This window comes from Cryptomeria japonica, chromosome 3, assembly GCF_030272615.1.
Source record: "Cryptomeria japonica chromosome 3, Sugi_1.0, whole genome shotgun sequence".
Lineage (NCBI taxonomy): Eukaryota > Viridiplantae > Streptophyta > Pinopsida > Cupressales > Cupressaceae > Cryptomeria > Cryptomeria japonica.
The window spans coordinates 552,968,271-552,988,636 of record NC_081407.1 but is presented as its reverse complement, the minus strand read 5'-3'; the positions used below and the strand labels follow the sequence as shown (position 1 = coordinate 552,988,636).

The 20,366-nt window shown below is 33.6% G+C and overlaps 1 protein-coding gene across 7 annotated transcripts in view; it reads right to left on the bottom strand.

The window, feature by feature from the left end:
• Positions 1-513: 513 nt before the first annotated feature.
• Positions 514-20,366, bottom strand: part of LOC131029934 (uncharacterized) — a 58,051-nt gene continuing 38,198 nt past the window's right edge. For 5 of the 7 annotated variants that reach the window (XR_009102856.2, XR_009102855.2, XM_057960620.2 and 2 more), the window contains 2 exons: positions 15,063-15,191; positions 14,615-14,923 (listed from right to left, as the gene is read on the bottom strand). Coding sequence is in view for 5 of the 7 variants with exons in the window: in XM_057960620.2 (XP_057816603.1) it covers positions 14,846-14,923; positions 15,063-15,191 (207 nt within the window). In the remaining 2 variants the exon portion in view is untranslated. Of the gene's footprint in view, positions 717-14,192; positions 14,349-14,614; positions 14,924-15,062; positions 15,192-20,366 lie in introns of those variants that run through there. The other 2 variants (XM_057960617.2, XM_057960618.2) reach the window with 2 other exon arrangements.

The window sequence follows — 20,366 nt, the reverse complement described above, 5'->3', positions numbered from 1 at the left end:
AAATTAAAAGAAATTAGAAGAAATATGAATTTGAATGAAATAATAAAAATTATTTAAATTAAAGGAATTAAATCATAATTAATTAAATAATTAATATTTAAAAAAATGTTAAATGATTGAATGATGAGAAATAGAAATTGAGAATGAAATTATTTAAATAATAAAGATTATTTAAATTGAGGGATTAATAATCACAGTTAATTAAATAACAAATATTTAATTAACATTAGAAAATGGTTTAAATAATTAAACGATAATAGAATTGAAAATAGAATAATTAGTAAGATGAGCAAATATGAATTTAGAAGAATAAGATTAATTAGCTTAATTAAATAATTATTTAACGAATTTAGACAAATAATTTTTTATTTTTTTTCAATAAAAGTCGATTATTCCACTAAACTTTTTTATTAATGTTTTTTTTTTTTTAACACAGGATTCAAAGAGCATACCAGAGGAAAGAACCTTGGGAAGAAAACCTCTGGTCACAGCTCATAAAATAAACCTATAGTATCTAACGGATCAGTTTATACAGCCCGCCCAAAACCACATACAAAATGTGGTCACAACACATATAATATCAGTTTTGCATAGAACCCATATGACAATTTGCCAAAAAAACATCGGATAATTTTCAAAAGTAGACTCTACAACTGCTATCAATGGAAGAAGACAAAATTTTCCAAAGCCATGTGCCAAATCCCGTGAGCCAAAACCTTTTTGCCAAAAAAGAAAGTATCAAAAAACCTTTGGAAAAACACTATTGTATCAAATACCATGAGCTCGAACTCTCCTCCAGACAATGAACATGAATACTTGAAATGAAAGGGGAAAGCGGGAATAATTATCATCATAAAATTTTACATCAACATTACTCAAGAAAATCATATAACTATTGTTGCAAACCTTCCCATACCCTAGAAGGAATTTCCTCAAAACCCACCTCTCGTTGATTAGCATTGCTATCAATGGCTAAATTTGCCAAATAATCCGCAATCTTATTAACTTCTCTGTAACAATGGGATACCAAGAAAGATTCAAACAATTCTAATTTTTGTAAAATGGGATCAAGTATATACTGCAAATTCCAACAATTCGATTTCTTTTTCATAACACATTGAATAATCACCATAGAATCACCTTCAATTATTAAGTCCTTAATTCCCAAAGAGATTGTCATATCCAATCCAAAAGACAAAGCATGAAATTCTACATAATTGTTAGTTTTAAAACCAATAGCATGACACTTAGCTCAAATAAAATTTGCATTGTGATCATAAATTACCATTCCTACCCCAACCGGCCTAGGGTTACCACGAGAGGCCCCATCAAAATTCAATTTAAAGTGCCCCTACAAAAGAGGTTTCCATCTAGCAAAGCATCTCTTACCTATTGCATCATTTTTTTTTTAAATTGAACCATGAGAGGGTAAAACTGACAACATCTTCCAAACTCTAGTAACTCTACTATCCCAGTGCGAAAAAGAAGTAAGATTTTCCAAATTCTTATAAATAAACAACAAAGCAACCTCAGAGATTGAAGACTCAATTTTTAATAGAACCTCAAACACAGGAGACCTTGTTTTTTTAAATATCCTGTTGTTTCTCTCTAGCCAAACATTCCAAATCATAATAGATGGAGATATGATCCAAAGGCATGCATAAAAAGATGAGGCAAACATAAAGGGCCAAGATCTAAAATGGGAAATGAGATCCTTACCAATAACAAAGGATATATTTAACTTATCAAACAACCACTACCAACATTCATAAGCATAATCACAATGTAGGAACAGGTGTGAAGAAGATTCCAAATTTTTGTTACAAAGGACACAAGGGAAAACAACAGTAATACCAAGCCTGTCTAGTCTCATACCTGTAAGGACTCTGTCCTAAACTGCCAACTAAGCAAAGGCTCCAACTTTAGGAAGACAAGCCAAATGCCAAAACAACTTATAAGGCCAAGATGATAAATCTTTAGCAACCATAAGAGAGTTGTAACCATCTTTAACAGTGTACTTACCAGAAATATTCTTTGTCCAAATAAGTTCATCCTCAGAATCAGAAAGAAATACAATTCTATCTCCCAAAATCTTCTCAAAATCTAATTTCATGTTTTGATCAACATCTAAGAAATCAATTGACTTCCATCTAGCTAGCTTAAGGAGTCCACTAGTCATAGTTTCAAAATAATCTGCTACAAAAACACCCCAAAGGGAGGAAAGAACAGTGATCAAAGGAGACCAATCCCTAATATTCACCAAAGGTGTGTGTCCATTCCATACTTTATCCCAGAATCTGACCTTTCTACCATTATGAACAATCCAAGAGAGATAAGGCAAAATAACTGATCTACATTTACAAAAGAAATTCCAAATAGCAGAACCCGAAGGCAAATTTGAGACTTTAAAAATGTACTCTCTCGGTCCATTATTTAAATATTTGGCAAAAATAATCTGTGCCCATAAGGAGCTAGGCTTGTCATATAATTTCCAAACCAACTTAGCACCTAAGGCTAAATTCTGATTCTCTAGACTCTGAATTCTTGTTCCCCCAAGTTCCTTAGGCAAACATACCTTATCCCATGCAACTAAAGGGAGTTTCTTCTTGCCATCTTTATTATTGTTCCAAAGAAAATCTCTAAGAGTATCCTATAAACTAACAATAGCTTCTTTTGGAGACTTCAAAACAGACATGAGATATATGGGAACAACATTCAAAACAGACTTGATGAGACCAATTTTACCCGCTAAAGTTAACCATCTATGATTCCATGAGAGAATTCTTATAGAAATGACCGAAATAATCTTATCCCAAAAACCAATCTTATCCTGTTTAACAAATAAAGGAATCCCAAGGTAAGTACATGGAAGATTTCCAGTCTCAAATCCCCAAAAGGATTGCAACCTATGTTGAACTAGTTGTGATGTATTAAGGAAAAAAATATTTGATTTATCACCATTCACTTTCTGACCAGAAAACGATGCATAATTTTGTATTATTCCTTTAATCACTTTTGCCTCAACTAACGAAGCATGTCCAAATAACAGAGTATCATCTGCAAAGAGACAATGAGAAATACTTTGGGGAATATTTTGAATCCTTATACCTTTCCAAAGCCCCCCCACTTTAGCAGCCCTAATAGCCCAACTAAAGGTTTCAGCTAGGAGAATAAACAAAAAGGGAGAAAGGGGATCTCCCTGTCTCAAACCCCTAGAGGAAGTGAAAAAACCACAACGAAAACCATTAATTAAAACCAAGAATCTTGCAGAAGCAATACATGCACGAATCCATTTGACCCAGGCCTTGGAAAAACCTAACTTCTCAAGAACAGCACATAAAGCCCCCCACTCTACTCTATCATAAGCCTTCATCATGTCTATTTTAAGTATCATGGTCGGGGTTCTTTGGGTGGAAATTGAATGCAGCACCTCATGTGCTACAATTTCACCCTTTGTCGTCTCCCTTCCGGGAACAAAACCACCTTGCTCTAATGAAATGATCCTAGGTAGAATTTTTGCCAACCTAAGGGAAATTGCTTTCGTAAATATCTTATACCAAGTGTTACATAAAGCAATGGGGCGGAAGTCAGCAAAAGTCTTAGTATCCTCTTTTTTAGGAATAATTGCAATCATTGTAGTATTAAGTTCTTTTAAAATAGACATATTTCTCCTAGCTTCCTCAAGAGCCAATAAAACATCATTTCCCACAAAATCCCAACATTTTTGAAAAAATAAAAGAGTAAAACCATCTGGTCCCAGAGCTTTATCCGGATTCATGGAAAAGACAACACTTTTTAACTTATTCTAAGGAAAAGGGAGACATCAACATCTTATTCTCTTCCAAAGGTACTAAAGGATGAATATTAGATATAATATCATTGCTGAGATTTCCATTTTCCGAAGATAATAATGACTTAAAAAACCTAACTGCCTCTGAAGCAATATCCTCTGGCTCTGTCAATAAATTTCCATTTTGATACTGAATACAAGATATCCTATTCTTACATCTTTTAATCTTAGTTGAAGAATGAAAAAAATTTGTGTTCCTGTCACCATCTGAAATCCATAACTCTCTAGATTTTTGTCTCCAATAGATTTCCTCTCTAGCTAACACCTCCTCAAGCTGTAATTTTAGTGACTTCAATTCATCAAAAACTTGTGGCACCATACCATGTTGAAGCACATGAGTATTAAGACACTCAATCATATCTTGAATCCTTTGTTTCTCCTGAAAAATGTTCTTAAAATGCGCGATATTCCATTTCCTAATATTCAATTTCAAATAACTTAACTTCTTAGCAATCTAAAACATACGCGACCCAGAACAAAAAGGAGCAGAATTCCACCATTTCATAAGCAGAGGCAAAAAGGAAGAATCCCTAAACCACATGGGCTCAAATTTAAATGGAGCCTTAAAAGAAGCCCTATCCTCAATAACTGAAAGGGAAATTGGAAAATGATTAGAACCCAAGACCGGTAGAATAGAGGAAAAGAATTCAAAATCTGAATCAATCCAATTCTCAGATAACAAAAACCGATCTAATCTCTCAGCAATCTGAGAAAAATCCCTTCTCATGTTTATCCATGTGAAAACCCCATTCTGAGACTTACAATCAAAAAGGCTCATATCAGGAATAAAATCCCCAAAGTCATCCATAATCCTTTTATTAGGGAAAACACCTCCTCTTTTCTCATCTAAATCAGTGATAGAATTAAAATCAACTCCGAATATAATAAAGGAACCATGTTTTAAGGGAGAAGAAATCCTCTTTAATTCACCCCATAACTTACTTTTCCCTTGAATTCTTGACGGAGCATAAATGTTAAAAAGCCAGAATTTAACCTTCGAAATCTTGCTTATAACTAAAGCCAACATCCAATTTGTAGCAGATGCCACTAATTGTACCTCAATATTATAATTATTCCAAAGCAGTGCCAAACCTCATGAAGCACCACAAGCCGGAGAAGAAAGAAAATTCCACCTTCTCCAAGACGAAAAAACCAAATCAGCAGACTCCTTTGACAACTTTGTTTCTTGCAACATAAAAATATCACACTTAATTAAGTCCCTCATCTCTTGTTAGGAGCACTTAAGCCCCTAACATTCCAAGAAATAATTCTCATTATCCTCGAGGGGAGACCGAAGCTCCCCTCTTCCCATTAATTAGATAATTTTTGTTTTCCCCAAAGCAACCTTGCAAATTACATTTCACAGCCCCTGATCTTGTCACAGGGGGACTAGTCACAAATCTTTTACTGCTCTTTCTTTTTACACTTACAGGAGTTAGGCATGTTTTATTAGGCCTACCAAGAGAGACCGAATGCCTCCCTTTCCCACCAGCAGGAGAAAAGGACAAAGTCTTTTGAATTCTAGCATCAATTTCCATTTGAGTCTTAAGATTATTTGGAGGCCTACCTCTCCTAGGAGAAACCACCGATGGTGAAAAAACCGGAGTTGTTTGGTCAATTGGTAAACTATTGCATGACTTTGGAGAACTCAGGATAAATGGATTATCTTCAAAACCCAACTTTGTTGTAGCCAAAACCGCAAAAGGATTAGCAGATGTAGAAATTGGAAGGGTCGAGTTTATACCCCCCAAATCATTCTCAATTGAACAAACAACTCTATCAGTAATACCCTCATCCATTTGATGTGCATGATTGTTAAAAATATCATTTACTTGTTGAACCAGATTCTCATCTGGCATAATAACAGGGACAACCTCTGACGGATTACTATTCCCTAAGGAAGATTCATTAGCCATATTAATTTCAACATTCATAGGGGAATTATTAGACACCAAATTCTTAATTTCCTAAACTAAAGAAGCATCATTAGGAAAACCTATGGCAGGTACCTGTTTAATAGTTTCCATATCAACCACTGCATTTTTATCTAAATTCACATTCTTTGAAGAATCCAAAACCTCCTTTTGAGTGCATGAAGACAAATTGTCGTCCTTACCCTTTTTGTGATTATTTGACATCTTAGGGCAATCTATCATCAATGGATGATCTACTCCATTCATCAGGGGATTACCATCCACTATACCCCCGTTATTAGAAAATGCCTTCAATAAAGACGAAAGTGAGACCAAACCCAAAGTGTGATCATTTGGTTTCCCAGAACTACGACACAATGGATTGTTTTCAAGATTAATGTGACTTGTTTCTACCAATTTATGCGAAAAGACATTTCCACATCCTTCAACCGAAGGTCCCACTGACAAACTATCTTTATTAAGGGATTTAGGGACAGAGCCAACAACCTGCTAGCTTTTCTTAAAATCCATAAGTAACGGAGCATCCAAAAGTAAAGGAGACTTAAGAAGCTTTGTATCTAATTTCTCAATTGACTGGTGCCAAATACCATCGTGAGACTTGATATTACAGGTACGGGGGCAAACATTGTTAGGGTTAATAAGAACACAAATTTTTACCACAACCTCCCCCTCCACAAAGTCCATTTTAGATGTTAAAAAGTTCCAATAGTATTTCCAATTTTCTCAAGAACATCTGGATCCATAAATTCAAAAGGAATTTTAGGTAAACCAAACCAAAAAGGAATAAGTTTTGAACTAGACCAAGAAGGAACAGGGTGAACTCACAAAGCTGGTTCCCACTTTTTGGTACATCCTGATTTTTACTAAAATCATACATTTTTTGGAAAATATAATTATTTAAGCTTTAAGAGGTCCCATTTGAAGTAATTAATTGAAGAGAGTTAGATCAAAGTCTCTTAGATCAAAATTTCTTGGATAGAACCTCTCTACTTCTAATCATACTTGCAATAGAGTCTCCTTAAATCTATCAAATGCTGATAAAAAACCAATTTTACATTAGCTTTTGAGGGGTCAAATGAATTCATTTCAAAGTTTTGTTTTCTTGAGGATTTAGTCCTTATTATAAGCTTTCCAAATAGTATAATTTTTAATATATTTAAGTTTATTAATATTTTTTTATTTTATTTTTTATGAATGTAGGTTTTTCACCGAACATGAACTTCTTTGTTCAATGCATTGGGAAAAATAACAAACTAATTCAAAAAAATTATGAAAAATATCTATGCCCTAGGTATTGATGTCTTCTTTCTAACAAAAAAAAACAACTTAATTTTGATATATATAGAGCAAGTTATGTGTTCAAACGTACACCTATATCTAAATTATAATTAGTCGGACTTCAAAACTTAATAAAATAAAAAATATTCAACATATCACTATCAAACCAACTGCATGCCCTGGGTATTGATGTTACAAACCAAAATTTAAAAGAGATAAGTTTTTATCATTTATAGAAAAAAATTTATACATTTCGGGATGCACATCGCTCTTAAAAAATGTTGTTTCCTGTAAAAAACTACTTTTGAGGGAGATGGAAAAACCAATAAAATTTTATTCAAAAAAATTTGAAAAAAATATATTTAGAATCTACAAAAAGGATGTTACAAATCACTAGTTTACATCATCTTCAAATTCTTAACGATTTAAAAGTTATAGGTGTCGGAAAGTGAAGGTTTTTTGCAAAATGTTCATCTAAGTGTCAAAGTTGGTCAAAAAGTGGGAACCAGTATTGTGAGTTCACCCAACAAAAAAAGGTTTCCAAGCCGCAATTGAAATTAAATGTTTTCCAAACCAATGATGTGAAGTTCTTAATACCTCATCTCTGAAAGAAGGAGAATCAAAGACAATAATAAAAGCATTCGCAGACAATAATTGAAAATAATGCATATCCCCCCATCTTTTCTGCAATTTATGATAAAGCTTTAACAAACTAATTTGATCACCCCAAATTTCCCCTGAAATAGCATTCGTATGCAAACAATTCGCTTTCTTATCGACATAGGAACCTAAAAGATCGATACAAGGGATAGGAGCCCAAACTTGTGATGAAGAAACCCCCGGCAGAATAGGATCAGAAGGTATCTTACTTACCTTTTCCAAACTAGCTTCCTTCAGGTTCACATTTACCTTATTTCCCACCTGCTGTGAAGAAACAGAAACCCTAGCTGCACTCTCCTTATTTGCCAAGCCAACAACCCTAGCAAACGTTCGCTAATTGCCCAAATCCAAAGAACATTTCCTCGAAAAGCCCTTGAATTGCTTCTCAGAATTCCCTTGATTCGCACCATTATTAAAACGCCCTTGAGTGAATCTCCTTCCATTGTTATTCTGCCTCCAAGCCACACTGCGTCTGTTCCCAAAGAAGCCTTGAAAGTATTTTGAAGCTGGCTGAAAAACCTTGTTATTTTTGCTTCGGTTTACATGTATCGCCATGTCCTTTCATCTGCCATTCGTGTAGACCCACTGCGGAACATGAGGCGGGTCTTTTCAGCCCACATCCGCCCATGAACCCAAATATCCTCTATCAGCCATGTCCGATCACTGTATTAAATTTATGTTGAACCTGAGAGAGAACGATTGAATAAAAAGAACAGTGCAGTTTTTACTCCAACGGTATTGAGTCCCCAAAGATTGCCCTTGATCGAATCTGATATTCCTTTGTTTATGAAAGTGATGATCTATGGCAGTTGATCTTTTTTTGGCTGGGAAAGAAAACCTAATTTCTAAGTGGAAGGGTTTTCACATTTCTCTTGAAGCAAACGTTTAATCTTGTTGGTTACCCTCTGTCGACGTCGTCAGGAAAGTCTTCTTCAATCTGCTAGGGTTCTTGAAATATAGACCATTTAGGGCCGCAAATTTGTCACAAAGATCAGCTCCAACTGAAGAAAAATTGACACGCAAAATAGATTCCACACCTTTGATTGCCCTGACACGCCTTTTTCGTGTGTTTGGCTTGCGCAGATGGAGAAAATAAGTTATTCGTTAAGCAGGGTATAAGGAAGGGTATTCGATGCCGCTGTGAACTGTGATTTCGTGTTGACAACAATTCTTGCGATATTTCCTTATCCGTGTTTGGTGACTCTCCTTACTAATATCTTTGATGCTAAAAGACTGCAATCTCCTTTTGAGTAGCGATCACTGAATAGAATAATTACCAACCAGATAAAAGAAATTATATCAAAGTACATTTGGAATACCCATTTCCGGTTTGATTGCCTTTAATTTGATCTTGACTTCACATGTTTGCAATGCTATTCTTCTTTTGCGATCACTGGATTCAATACGCAGCTACCTGAATGAAAGAAATCAGAGTAATCCCCGTGTGATGCAGGAGCATTCTGCAGAAGACATATAGTGAAGTCTCTATAATTTAGACGAATAATTAGTACATAATTAGTGAGACATTTTTAGGTGTCTATATATAACATAACCAAAAACATAAATATCAAAACTACAACCTTATAACCTAATACTATTTTAAGTTATTTTGTAACATAAGCTTTCATGTAAAATTTGAAAGCTATTTCTAACAGAAACATTGCTATTGAATACAGTTGCGCTGCCAACAGTAACTTCTTAGAACAACCATTAATGCCATCAATGGAATTTGAGCTTAATAGTTCAAAACATAGAAGCAATGATCGGGAAAAAATCGCGATCGATCGCGATTAATCGGGAATCGCAGAGGGTCCCGATTTTTTCCTCGAAAAAATCGCGAAATACGCGTTGACCACGGGTCAACGATTTTTTCCCGTTTAAACACGATTAATCCCGATTAATCGGAAAAAATAAAAATCGCAATTATTTGCACGAAAAAGGTGCCAAAGTTTCAAAGAAAAATCTACAAATGGATGCCGCCTCCCTATTGTTTTTCGTCCAAATTTTGCAGGTGGGAAATTTGAAGTCCATGTTCGTCATTAATCGGGCTTCCGATTTTCTAAGATTGATTGTCTATTACGATGATTGAAGAAGATCACCAAGCCGGACTATTTCTTACAGTTTAGCACAGAGAGATCACCAAGCCACAAGCCATCACTGCATTCATCGAGCCTTCCAGGTATTTACAGTTAAATTTTTGTTTTACAAATTTTGTTTTTATAGATTTTATTTAATATTATGTTTGTTTTATTTAATTTCTTAGTTTGTTTTAACAGTATATTAAATTTAACTGTTAAATATATTGTTAAATTTAACAGTTAAATTTAATATACTGTTATATTAAATTTAACAGTTAAATATATTTAACAATATATTAAAATTTAAATATACTGTATAATAATTTAACTGTTAAATTTATTATACAATATACAGTATATTTAATAGTTAAATATTAACTATTAAATATACTGTATATTGTATAATAAATTTAACAGTTAAACTATATAATAAATATAGTTTAATTTAATTTATTAGTTTGTTTTATAGAATTATATTTAACAGTTAAATATATACTAATAAATTTAACTTTTAAATTTAATATACTGTTACATTAAACTTAACCATTACATATATACTAACATGTTGTTAAAATTTAACTGTTAAATTTATTAGTATATATTTAACAGTATATTAAATTTAACTGTATATATTTATATATACTTAAATTTAATATACTGAAAATATATACTAATAAATTTAACAGTTAAATTTAACAGTATGTTAGTATATAGTTACATATAGAACAGGTTAAGTTTAATATAACAGTTAACTTTAATATAACAGGTTAACTAATCAACCCCTAGCCTAAGCATATGTTCAAATAAAATTACTTATTTAACTAATTAACTTAAATTTACTAGTATAACTAATTTGAACATTACTGAATATAAAATATATAAGTACTCAGAAAGATATACTAAATATAAAATATATACCGTATACTGTTGGACAAAAATTTGTCTTCCCAAAAAGTATAATTTAACTGTATATAAGGTTAAGAAGAATGTATTGTTGTTTCTAGTGGGTCTGAAATTCTTCTTCAATAGCTTAATTTCCCATGTATTGAGCTATAATTGAAGTATACCATTGGTGTAAACTTGAAATTCAATTACATTTAAGTTTCCAATTTCCCATGTCAATGTAATTAAAATGCAACTATTCTACACAAGCCCAACCTTAGATCCCTCAAAAGTTTAAGATTGAGTGTAATGTTTTTACAGATCTGATTCTTGATAATGCCGCGTCAAAAAGACTTTGCGTGGACACATTGCACAGCAGTTCCTGGTAGCATGAAGGTCAAGTGCAATTGGTGTCTAGAAGAGATCGGTGGTGGAATTTATCATTTCAAATGGCATTTGTCCAAAGAGCAAGGAAATAACACCATGATATGCAAAGCATGCCCTGCAAGTGTCTCGTATCAAGCAAAGCAATCTCTTGACAGTATTGCTGAGAGTAAGGTCAAAAAGGCAAGAATTGGGGTTGAACTAGGTTCTAGTTCTGCAGATCCCAAGATGACCCATTTGGGTGAGGAGGATGGCGAAGATGGGATTTTCAGGGAATGTGGGTCAACTCCTAATTCTATAGCACGTGGACCAAACACAGGTGGAGGAAACATTAATACTTTCTTCCAACCTCGTACTACACCAGGATCACAAATCACTTTGGAGAGTACAGGATGGAGGAAAACTGTCACTGAACAAGCAAAGAAGGCAATTGGTAATTTTTGGTACTCCTCTCACATGGCATTCCATGCTTCGAGAAATTCATATTGGCAACCCATGGTAGATGCTATTGCAGCTGTAGGACCTGGGTTTCAAGCCCCATCTTATGAGTCATTGAGGGTTGGTATGTTGAAAGATGCAGTAGAAGATGTTCAAGATGTTGTTAACAACATCGGTTACAGTGGGCTAGAACTGGTTGCAGTATCATGTCAGATGGTTGGACAGATAGAAGGAACCGAACTCTCATTAACTTCCTTGTCTCTTATGAGCTTGGCACTGTTTTTCTAAAATTTGTGGATGCATCTAATATGATGAAATCCACAAATGCATTATTTGAGATGTATGACGTGGTAGTTATGGATGTAGGGCCACAAAATATGGTTCAATTTATCACAGACAATGCTGTTGCTTGTGTTGCTGCAGGGAGACTTCTGACAGATAAATACCCTTCTGTGTTTTTTACACCATGTGCAACACATTGCCTTGATCTAACCCTAGAGAACATTGGAAAAATAGAATGGGTTAAGGCAACCTTTCAGAAGGCTCACAAGGTTACCAAATTTGTTTATAATCATACGAGGGTTTTGGCTATAATGCGCTCTTTCACAGGAGGCAAGGAGCTAGTTCGACCAGGGGTGACAAGATTTGCAACATATTTCCTTGCATTACAAACATTATGTGAACAGAAAGGTAATTTGAGGCGAATGTTTGTTTCAGCTAAGTGTATGGAGTCTGGCTTCACAACTCAAGCAAATGGCAAAGCAGTTGCAGAGTATATGTATTCTACCACCTTTTGGGAATCAATTGAGCAGATTGTAGAATTTTCAGAGCCTTTAGTAAAAGTCTCGAGACTAGTGGATGGGGAAAAACCCCCCATGGGATATGTGTATGAGGCCATGGATAGGGTCAAGGAGGTGATAAAGAGTAAGCTGGAAAATAACAGGGATAGGTATGTGCCATTGTGGAATATAATTGATAGGAGATGGGATGGACAGATGCACACTCCTCTCCATGCTGCAGGATACTTTCTCAATCCTTTGTTATTCTATAAGACTAACTTCTTGGAAATTGATGCTGAGATCAAACGAGGATTTTTCAAGTGCTTGGAAAAAATGTTTCTTGACTTGGCAAAATTTGATGCGGCTACAATAGAGTTGGAAGTGTACAAGCATGCTAAGGGTTTTCTCTCTTCTAGGGTTGCTATATAAAGCAGAAAGACTATTCAACCAGGTAGACTATAAACTTTTAACAATCTCTTTATTTTGCCAACATGCTCATTAAGCTCGTTACGATTATAATATATTATTAGTCTTACAATATCATCTCCATATGATGTGTTTTTCAGCTGCATGGTGGGCTTCTTTTGGAGACAAAATACCAAATTTAAGGTGGATGGTAGTGCGCATTTTGAGCCAACCGTGCAGCTCATCAGCTTGTGAGCGTAATTGGAGTGTTTTTGAACACATACATTCCAAAAAACGCAACCGCCTATCTCAACAACGGCTGAATGACTTGGTATTTGTTCATCACAACCTTCGGTTGAAGATAAGGAAAGCTCAAGGTGAGAATATAAATATATAGTTGCAGTTTTTGAAATTCTATTCACTATTCACTATTCATTGTGTTTTTCAATTGTAAGGGAAACACTAATTTCTACATGGGCAAAATCAGGAACTATTGAGGATGACTTTCCAATTGACCTCGATGAGATATATCCAGAGTGTGAGTTGATTGCTGCTGAAGATGCTGATGATGATGATGATGATGTTTATGATGATGATGATGATGTTGTTGTTGATCGTCCACTTGAGACTGAAGATTTTGATATCATGAGGCAAGCCAACTTTGCTCCTCAATGGTTGGATCGAATTAGGACAGGCTCTCACCCGAGAGCTTCATCATCAGAGCCTCCTTCCCTCTAGCATGCCATTGCCTACATTTGATATTTTGGAATTTTGTACTTGGTTTACAAGTTGACTTTGTTCAAAGTCACAAACTATATTGTAATTGACATTTTGACATCTATCACCATCTAGATATTATTTGTGGTGTAGTCTATTTCCTGTAATTCATGTGTTCAAGTGTCTATTTTATTTGCCTACAATATCTCTATGCTATGGAAATGCCTTAATATATATAAAAAAAGTAGTTTTTGATTGTTTTTCTACAATTTTTTACATTTTTTTGTAAATCCGATTTTTTCCCGATTTTTTGAAAAAATCTTATACTTCTGATTTGCCGATTAATTCCCTAAACGATTATTGCTTCCTTGGTTCAAAAATATATGGCTCAGTCTTATGAAAGTCCTGTTACAAGAATTTTCAAAGTTGGATCTGAAACAAATAAACAACCAGAAAGAAACTCAAACACTGAATAGGGCCTACTTACGAGGCAAGCTCGTCTAAAACAAATTTAACAGAGTTGGATTGTTCTAAAGAAAATTCCTTGGTAATATAGATATCCTCCAATAGCAATTTAACTTATTTTTTCTATATCAATATTGAAAGCTTTGTTTCTATGTTAGCATAAGCAAGGAACTCTGTCAAGACAACCGCCTTGCAGTAGTTTAGACAAACACATGAATACAATGATTTGATATAAGAAAAGAACTCAGAATAATCATTAAAAGAATGTTGAATCCTCGTCTAAAAATATGCCTAAATAGATATGCCATTAAATTTAGGAGAATGCACTAAGAAATAGATATGCAATTAAATTTAAGAGAATACATTAAGAATTAGAAGCCTCTAAATTCGCTCTATATATTTTCTCCAATATCATACCTTCACCCAGTGATTCAGAAGAGCACACCAACTATTCAAGCTTGACAACCTTGAATCGGCACTGGACCATCATGTTAAAAAACCTGTTATTAATTCTCTTGCTACCAATCTCCCACTATGTTAATTAAGACAATGCTTTTGGAACAAGCATCAGAGACCAACTCCGATAAGCTCTCATTTGAATTAGTGACAGATTCATATTCAACACACTCATCCAACGATCCATTTGAAACAAAAGAGATCCTTATCTATGCGCTTGTATAAGCCAGCTTTAAAGGATTGGATGCATATAAATGAGTTGATAATTAAACAAAACTCCCAAAAAGATTGAGTCACTCATTTTAATTTGAAGATGATAGTAAAACTAATATTGAGTCTGAATCTAACACTAGCTCGACTGATAGTATATCTAAGTTGGGGAGTCTGATAACAAGAGAAAATAATAACACCATAATTTTTGGTCGTACTAGGGTAATCTGTTAATGCAATCTTTTTCTGCACAAAATCATACTTTTCATATTTCACAGCCAATATAATCATCCCTATCATTGCATAAACCTAAGACTTAAAAGTCTTTAAAATCCCATTCCAACACCATAAATATGTAAAACTGCAGGAAGAGGGAGCAAAAAATCCCTGGTAGATAATGAAACAATACAAATATTATTCACAACTTGAAATAACCAATATAGTGGTATAACAAAAATCAAAATTAAGCTTTGAAATTTCTTATATGAAAAGATTAGTAGTTGATGGAAGGAAAGCATTAGCATACCTGTCCACAACTATAAGCTATTGTGTGTAGTAACTGCTTAGCATCCTTACTCAGCTTGGAACTTGTTACACAGTGGTGATAATTAAATTCTACAACATTAATAATTTCATTCTCACCATAAATCTGCCACTGCCATGCACAAGATCCAATAATGTGTTAGTTAATAACAAGAGACAAGCTTCAAATAACAAGTAGCAATTGTACATAAATTCTCATTTTCAATTTTGTAAGACAACAAGAAAATACATTACTTAAGCTTTCTTCAATACACCAAAGATACTGTTAGCATTCAGTAAGCTCCAGTCTTTCTCTGTGATTTGTAGAGAACAAGGTGAACTTATACCGTATGCTCTGTTTTACACTAAGCTAATTATGGAGAACTACGAATTAGACTCACTTAGACTCTACTTCATAATTTCAGTTTAACTGATCTATATCTTCAGAAATTTCATGCATCTCATGCATAATTTCTGCTCCTATGATCTATATATCATTTGTAATCATACAGATTTGTAATAATGAAGATGATTAAATTACATTCATTCAGTTTTGCTTCTTTTTTTTTTGCTAGATCTATTTTATTTTGCAGGGATAGCTGCAAAATTCTACAAATACTACTCAAAAAATATAATATGAAACAAGTGTCCAACAAAAACATTTAAATGCAAAAAATGAAATGAGCCTATATTTATATTAATATATTGTCAAGAAGTAGACAGAACAAACATCAACAGAATCCCATTTCTCGGGAATTAATCAAGAGGCCAATCTGGGAGTTATTATTCAAACATAAGAAGAATTACATTGTCAATTAATAATACACCAACAAACAAGCTCTGCAACTTAAAACTTAAAAAAGATTCACCAAGAAAGCAACTTCATTGAAAAAATTTGCTGGAAAAACTTCAAAACCAAATGATCGTGTTTGCTTAAAATCGATGTGCAAGAAACAGTTTCAAAGAATTAGAGATGTGATGTCACCTTTAAAATGGCATTTTTTGCATCACTCTTGTTTGGTTGTTTTATCCATAGATGGAACACTCACGGAGTATTTGGCGAGTTTCAAAAACTCGCCGAGTTTTTGAGATATGGAAGTTTTTATGACTTTAACTCGCAGCAAAAACTCATGGAGTTTTTGCAAAAAACTCGCCGAGTAATCACCGAGTTTTTTGCAAAAACTCAACGAGTTTCTTTAAAAAACTTGGCTAGACTAAAAAAAGAAGCCCAAACATGTCAAAAAATTATCATTTTTAGTTTTTTCAAGTCAGTTTCATTCTCTTCATCAGAATATACACATGAAATATAACATTTAAGTATAAGTGGCATTTCAATATGTCTTTTTCCTTTCTTATACTTTATAACACCCGACGCCTTTATAAAATAATAAAAGTATTTTTGGAGCGCGCAAGGGGCGCTGCCCCTTGACCCCAACTTGGGGGTGCTACCCCCAAACCCCCGTCGAAAAATATAGGGGGAAACTACGTTGATGGAAGTAGGGAAATTAACCTCCAAGTCTGATTAGGCTCCATATAACAACATAATTAGCATTAAAGAAATCTTGGTATTATACAATTTAGAGTTGAAAGTTTGAAACTATTTACTATTTTGCTTCCAGCAATCAACATTCCTCATGAGGATGTGATTTTGTAGACACTTTGCATTTAAATATATCTAGAATCAGCTTGTTTCTTTTGAGTTATCATTTATTGACTCATTGGATGCATCTTCTCATTAAATTCTACAAAAAAATTGCATTTTTTATTAAAATTGAACATGTTTTTACGTTGCCGAGTTTTTCGCCGAGTTTTGGCTTGGCCAGTCGAACCAAGTCACGAGTAGTCCAACTATGGTTTTATCAATAGCAACCAATATCTCTCAAAAATAAATGTCTTAAATCAAACATTAATAACTAGACAAAGCCACATCATAAGCTACAAATTATATCATTTGGCCGTGTACGTACACCACATGTTATAATTCACCATTCTCTGTTTCCCATCAGCATCATGCCAAATATCCTATATCCTTTTCCTAAGACTGGCATTTTGTACTTCAGTTTGCATACAACAATAAAACAATATATAATGTTTGCATCCTTTATTATATTATCAGACAAGTGACAATTGACAGCCACAAGAGTCATATAGTGCATTTGAAGCTCCTAAAACAAGAAAGGCTAATATTCAAGTCTTTCGTCCACAAGGCAAAGTGTCTACATCCTTTCAACACAAATTTATACCACTTTGACATGCAAAACAAGGGCTTTTTTGAAAACTTCCAACAAGGTTGAGGGGTATTGCCCCTTGCAAGTTCCAAGGATTGCAACACAAGGCACGGTCAAGGGATGGAGCCCCTACCACCAGCGCAAATAAAAGCCTTTGAAACTTCATAGACCTTAACGGCACATGCCATTTTTCATATTTTTATCACTTTTAAGTTTTAACCATGCTCCAATACTCTTCCAAACCTTTCAAAATATGCCTGACTTTCACACTTTTAGATTTGAATGTTTTTAGTATTTTGTTCCTTTTTTCTGATTAATAATAATATATGATTATATAATAAAAAAGAATAAATGCAAATTAACAATGTTAAAATAGAATTAAAAAATACATTATTATTAAAATATAATTTATTATTTTATAATATTATAACTTTACAAATAATAGATATTCAAATTATTAAATGAAATACTAATAAAAATACTAAATACACACAAAGAAGAATCATTGGGTTTGACTTTCTATAAGAAGCTAAAATTTATCTTCTACAAAACCATATTAGAAATTTCCCAACAACAATGGGTAACAAAATCACACTAGCAATGGGAAGCACAAACAATAACACTTATTCATAGTAGAATTACATGATAACACCCAATTGATGAAACGCCAAATAAATTTAAATTCATGATTATGCTTCACACATAATTATTCAATGGCAAAGACCATAGGCTCCGTGTAGCTAACAAATAAGGCCCGGAATTGGAGCCAAAACCAATCTGGGTCTCGGTGTGAGCCGGGTTTGCTCTTGGTTCATCTCAAGTGTGTCTCGAATGTTGGAATTTGAAATTCGGCATACAACGCATGAAATTCAAAACATTTGCCGCCAACCCATGCGATCTGCCACTGATAGGGTTTAAACAATGCGCAATTAATGTCTTTGAATGTTGTTAAAAGGTATTTTGTGTGATGCCTTTTCGTCTTAGCATTTACACTCACAATATTAAATATTTAATAATATTATTTTTGTTTTATTTTTATTTTTGTAATATTATCTTTCAATAAATTAAAATTTTAATATTTTAGAATATTAATTTGGATAATTATTAATAGGTAAATTTTACCAGTTTAAATTAAATTATTTGAATTATATTAATCAAATATATTATTACTTATTTTAATAATTTTGTGAAATACCCATACCAAAGGGAAAAAAATTGTCATACCCATATCCATACCAAAGGAAAAAAATTGTCATACCCGCACCCATATATGTACCTGTACGCGGACCGGTAACTTAGACTTTAAAGAAACGATAAAAATGTGTAAAACCCTGGCAAGATCAAAAATTGTAGGTCAAAGTTAAAATAAAAAAGAAACAATCAAAAATCATTAGAACGTGTGATTACACATTATTTCAGCATTTTATCACATTTTGTTCACAATCATGCTGAGCTTTTGGAAAGACCCAAGTCAGAACAAAATTTAGAGCCTTCCGAACTTTTGCTAAGGCCAAGTTTTTGAACTATGGTTCCCACATCCTTTATGTCCCCAACATCAACCCTTATAACACAAGAACAATACGTGCAAACACATGCACTTGAGCATGCAAACACTTGCATTCGTTAAGAGTGCATATGGTTCCCATTTGTTTAAATAAAGAATAATCTTTTCAGTTTTGTCATAATACACTCACATCTAGCCTTAATGAATGTTATTTTTGTTGAATTGCTAGAGCACTGTCGTTCAAACCTTGTTGTGTTAGTATTGTTGAGTGTAGTTCAAACCTTGTTGTGTTAGTATTGTTGAGTGTTTATGTTGAGGATAAGGTCCCCCATTTGTGACCTGTCGATTCATATCTCCAGGTTGAAAGCATTTGACCTTTAATAAAAAAGGAGCACTTATGTTTATTCCCTAGTATAAGACAACTCAAAAATCTACTAAAACTATTGTTTGTTTACCACAAAGAAGTAACTTCTAAGGTTTCCCTGTTTGAAGACATAAAACTGAAAAAAATAAAATAAAATAAAATAAAATAAAAAAATAAAATAAAATAAAAATAATAATAATAATAATTGTCCACGACTCCAAAGCAATTGTCACTTATATTCCTACACATGCAATCCTACAAACAGAATGCAATAATAAGAAATCTTAGCTTCATATCTACATTCAACACATAACATCTACAAAACAGAGATAGAAAAGTTGGTGACAAATTCCACAAGTTACTTGTCCCATTGTCAAAACCATAATAAATAAACATCCACAAAACCTCATCAAATAAACCATCAAGTGTTAAAAAAACAATCCGATGTCTTATCAGCATGATTGCACCTACCTTTAGAAACTGATCCTTCACTGAAGGACAAGGACAATTGTCAAGTGCCAGCAAAATAAATGTCCTTATCAACTTGGAATCAAAGTAACTGAGTACAGTTGCCATAAATAGAACATATTTATGTAATCCTTTGAATAGCATGCTCTAATGCTTTTCAATATTATTCTTGTCTGAAACCCTACAATCACAAATATTACGTCAAAAGAAACCACTAAACTTTATAAGATCTCATTTTACAAGGCAAAAGCAATCTCCATGACTTTCCAACAAAGCATCACCCATGGCATGACTGGGTGAAAAAAGTCAATGGTTATATTAAACGGGAAAATCCTATAAAGGGTTCATTCAAACTAGAACAAATCACACTTCACTCTGAAATCCAAAGGCTTCGAGTGTTGGAGGCACATGCAAAGATCAAGTGACAACCCAACCTTTTATGCCTAAGAAAAGGGGAAATGTATTAACAATGGTGCCATTTTTTCTAGACTATGCTATGGGATAAATTGTGCAAGGGTGAGTGTAGTTAACTATTCTTTTGTTGTGTAAACAAATTCCCAAATGGGTTAATCACAAGCAACTGCAAGCATTTCTATTCTCATAAGGTGTGGCGAGAGGAGAGGTAATGGGATGGGCTTCATTATGACCACATGCAGTGATTTCTCAGCTGATGCATATTCATGTATCTCTATTTCTCCTTCAAGATCATTTAAAATACCACCCATCTCATCTGGCTTGCTTAAA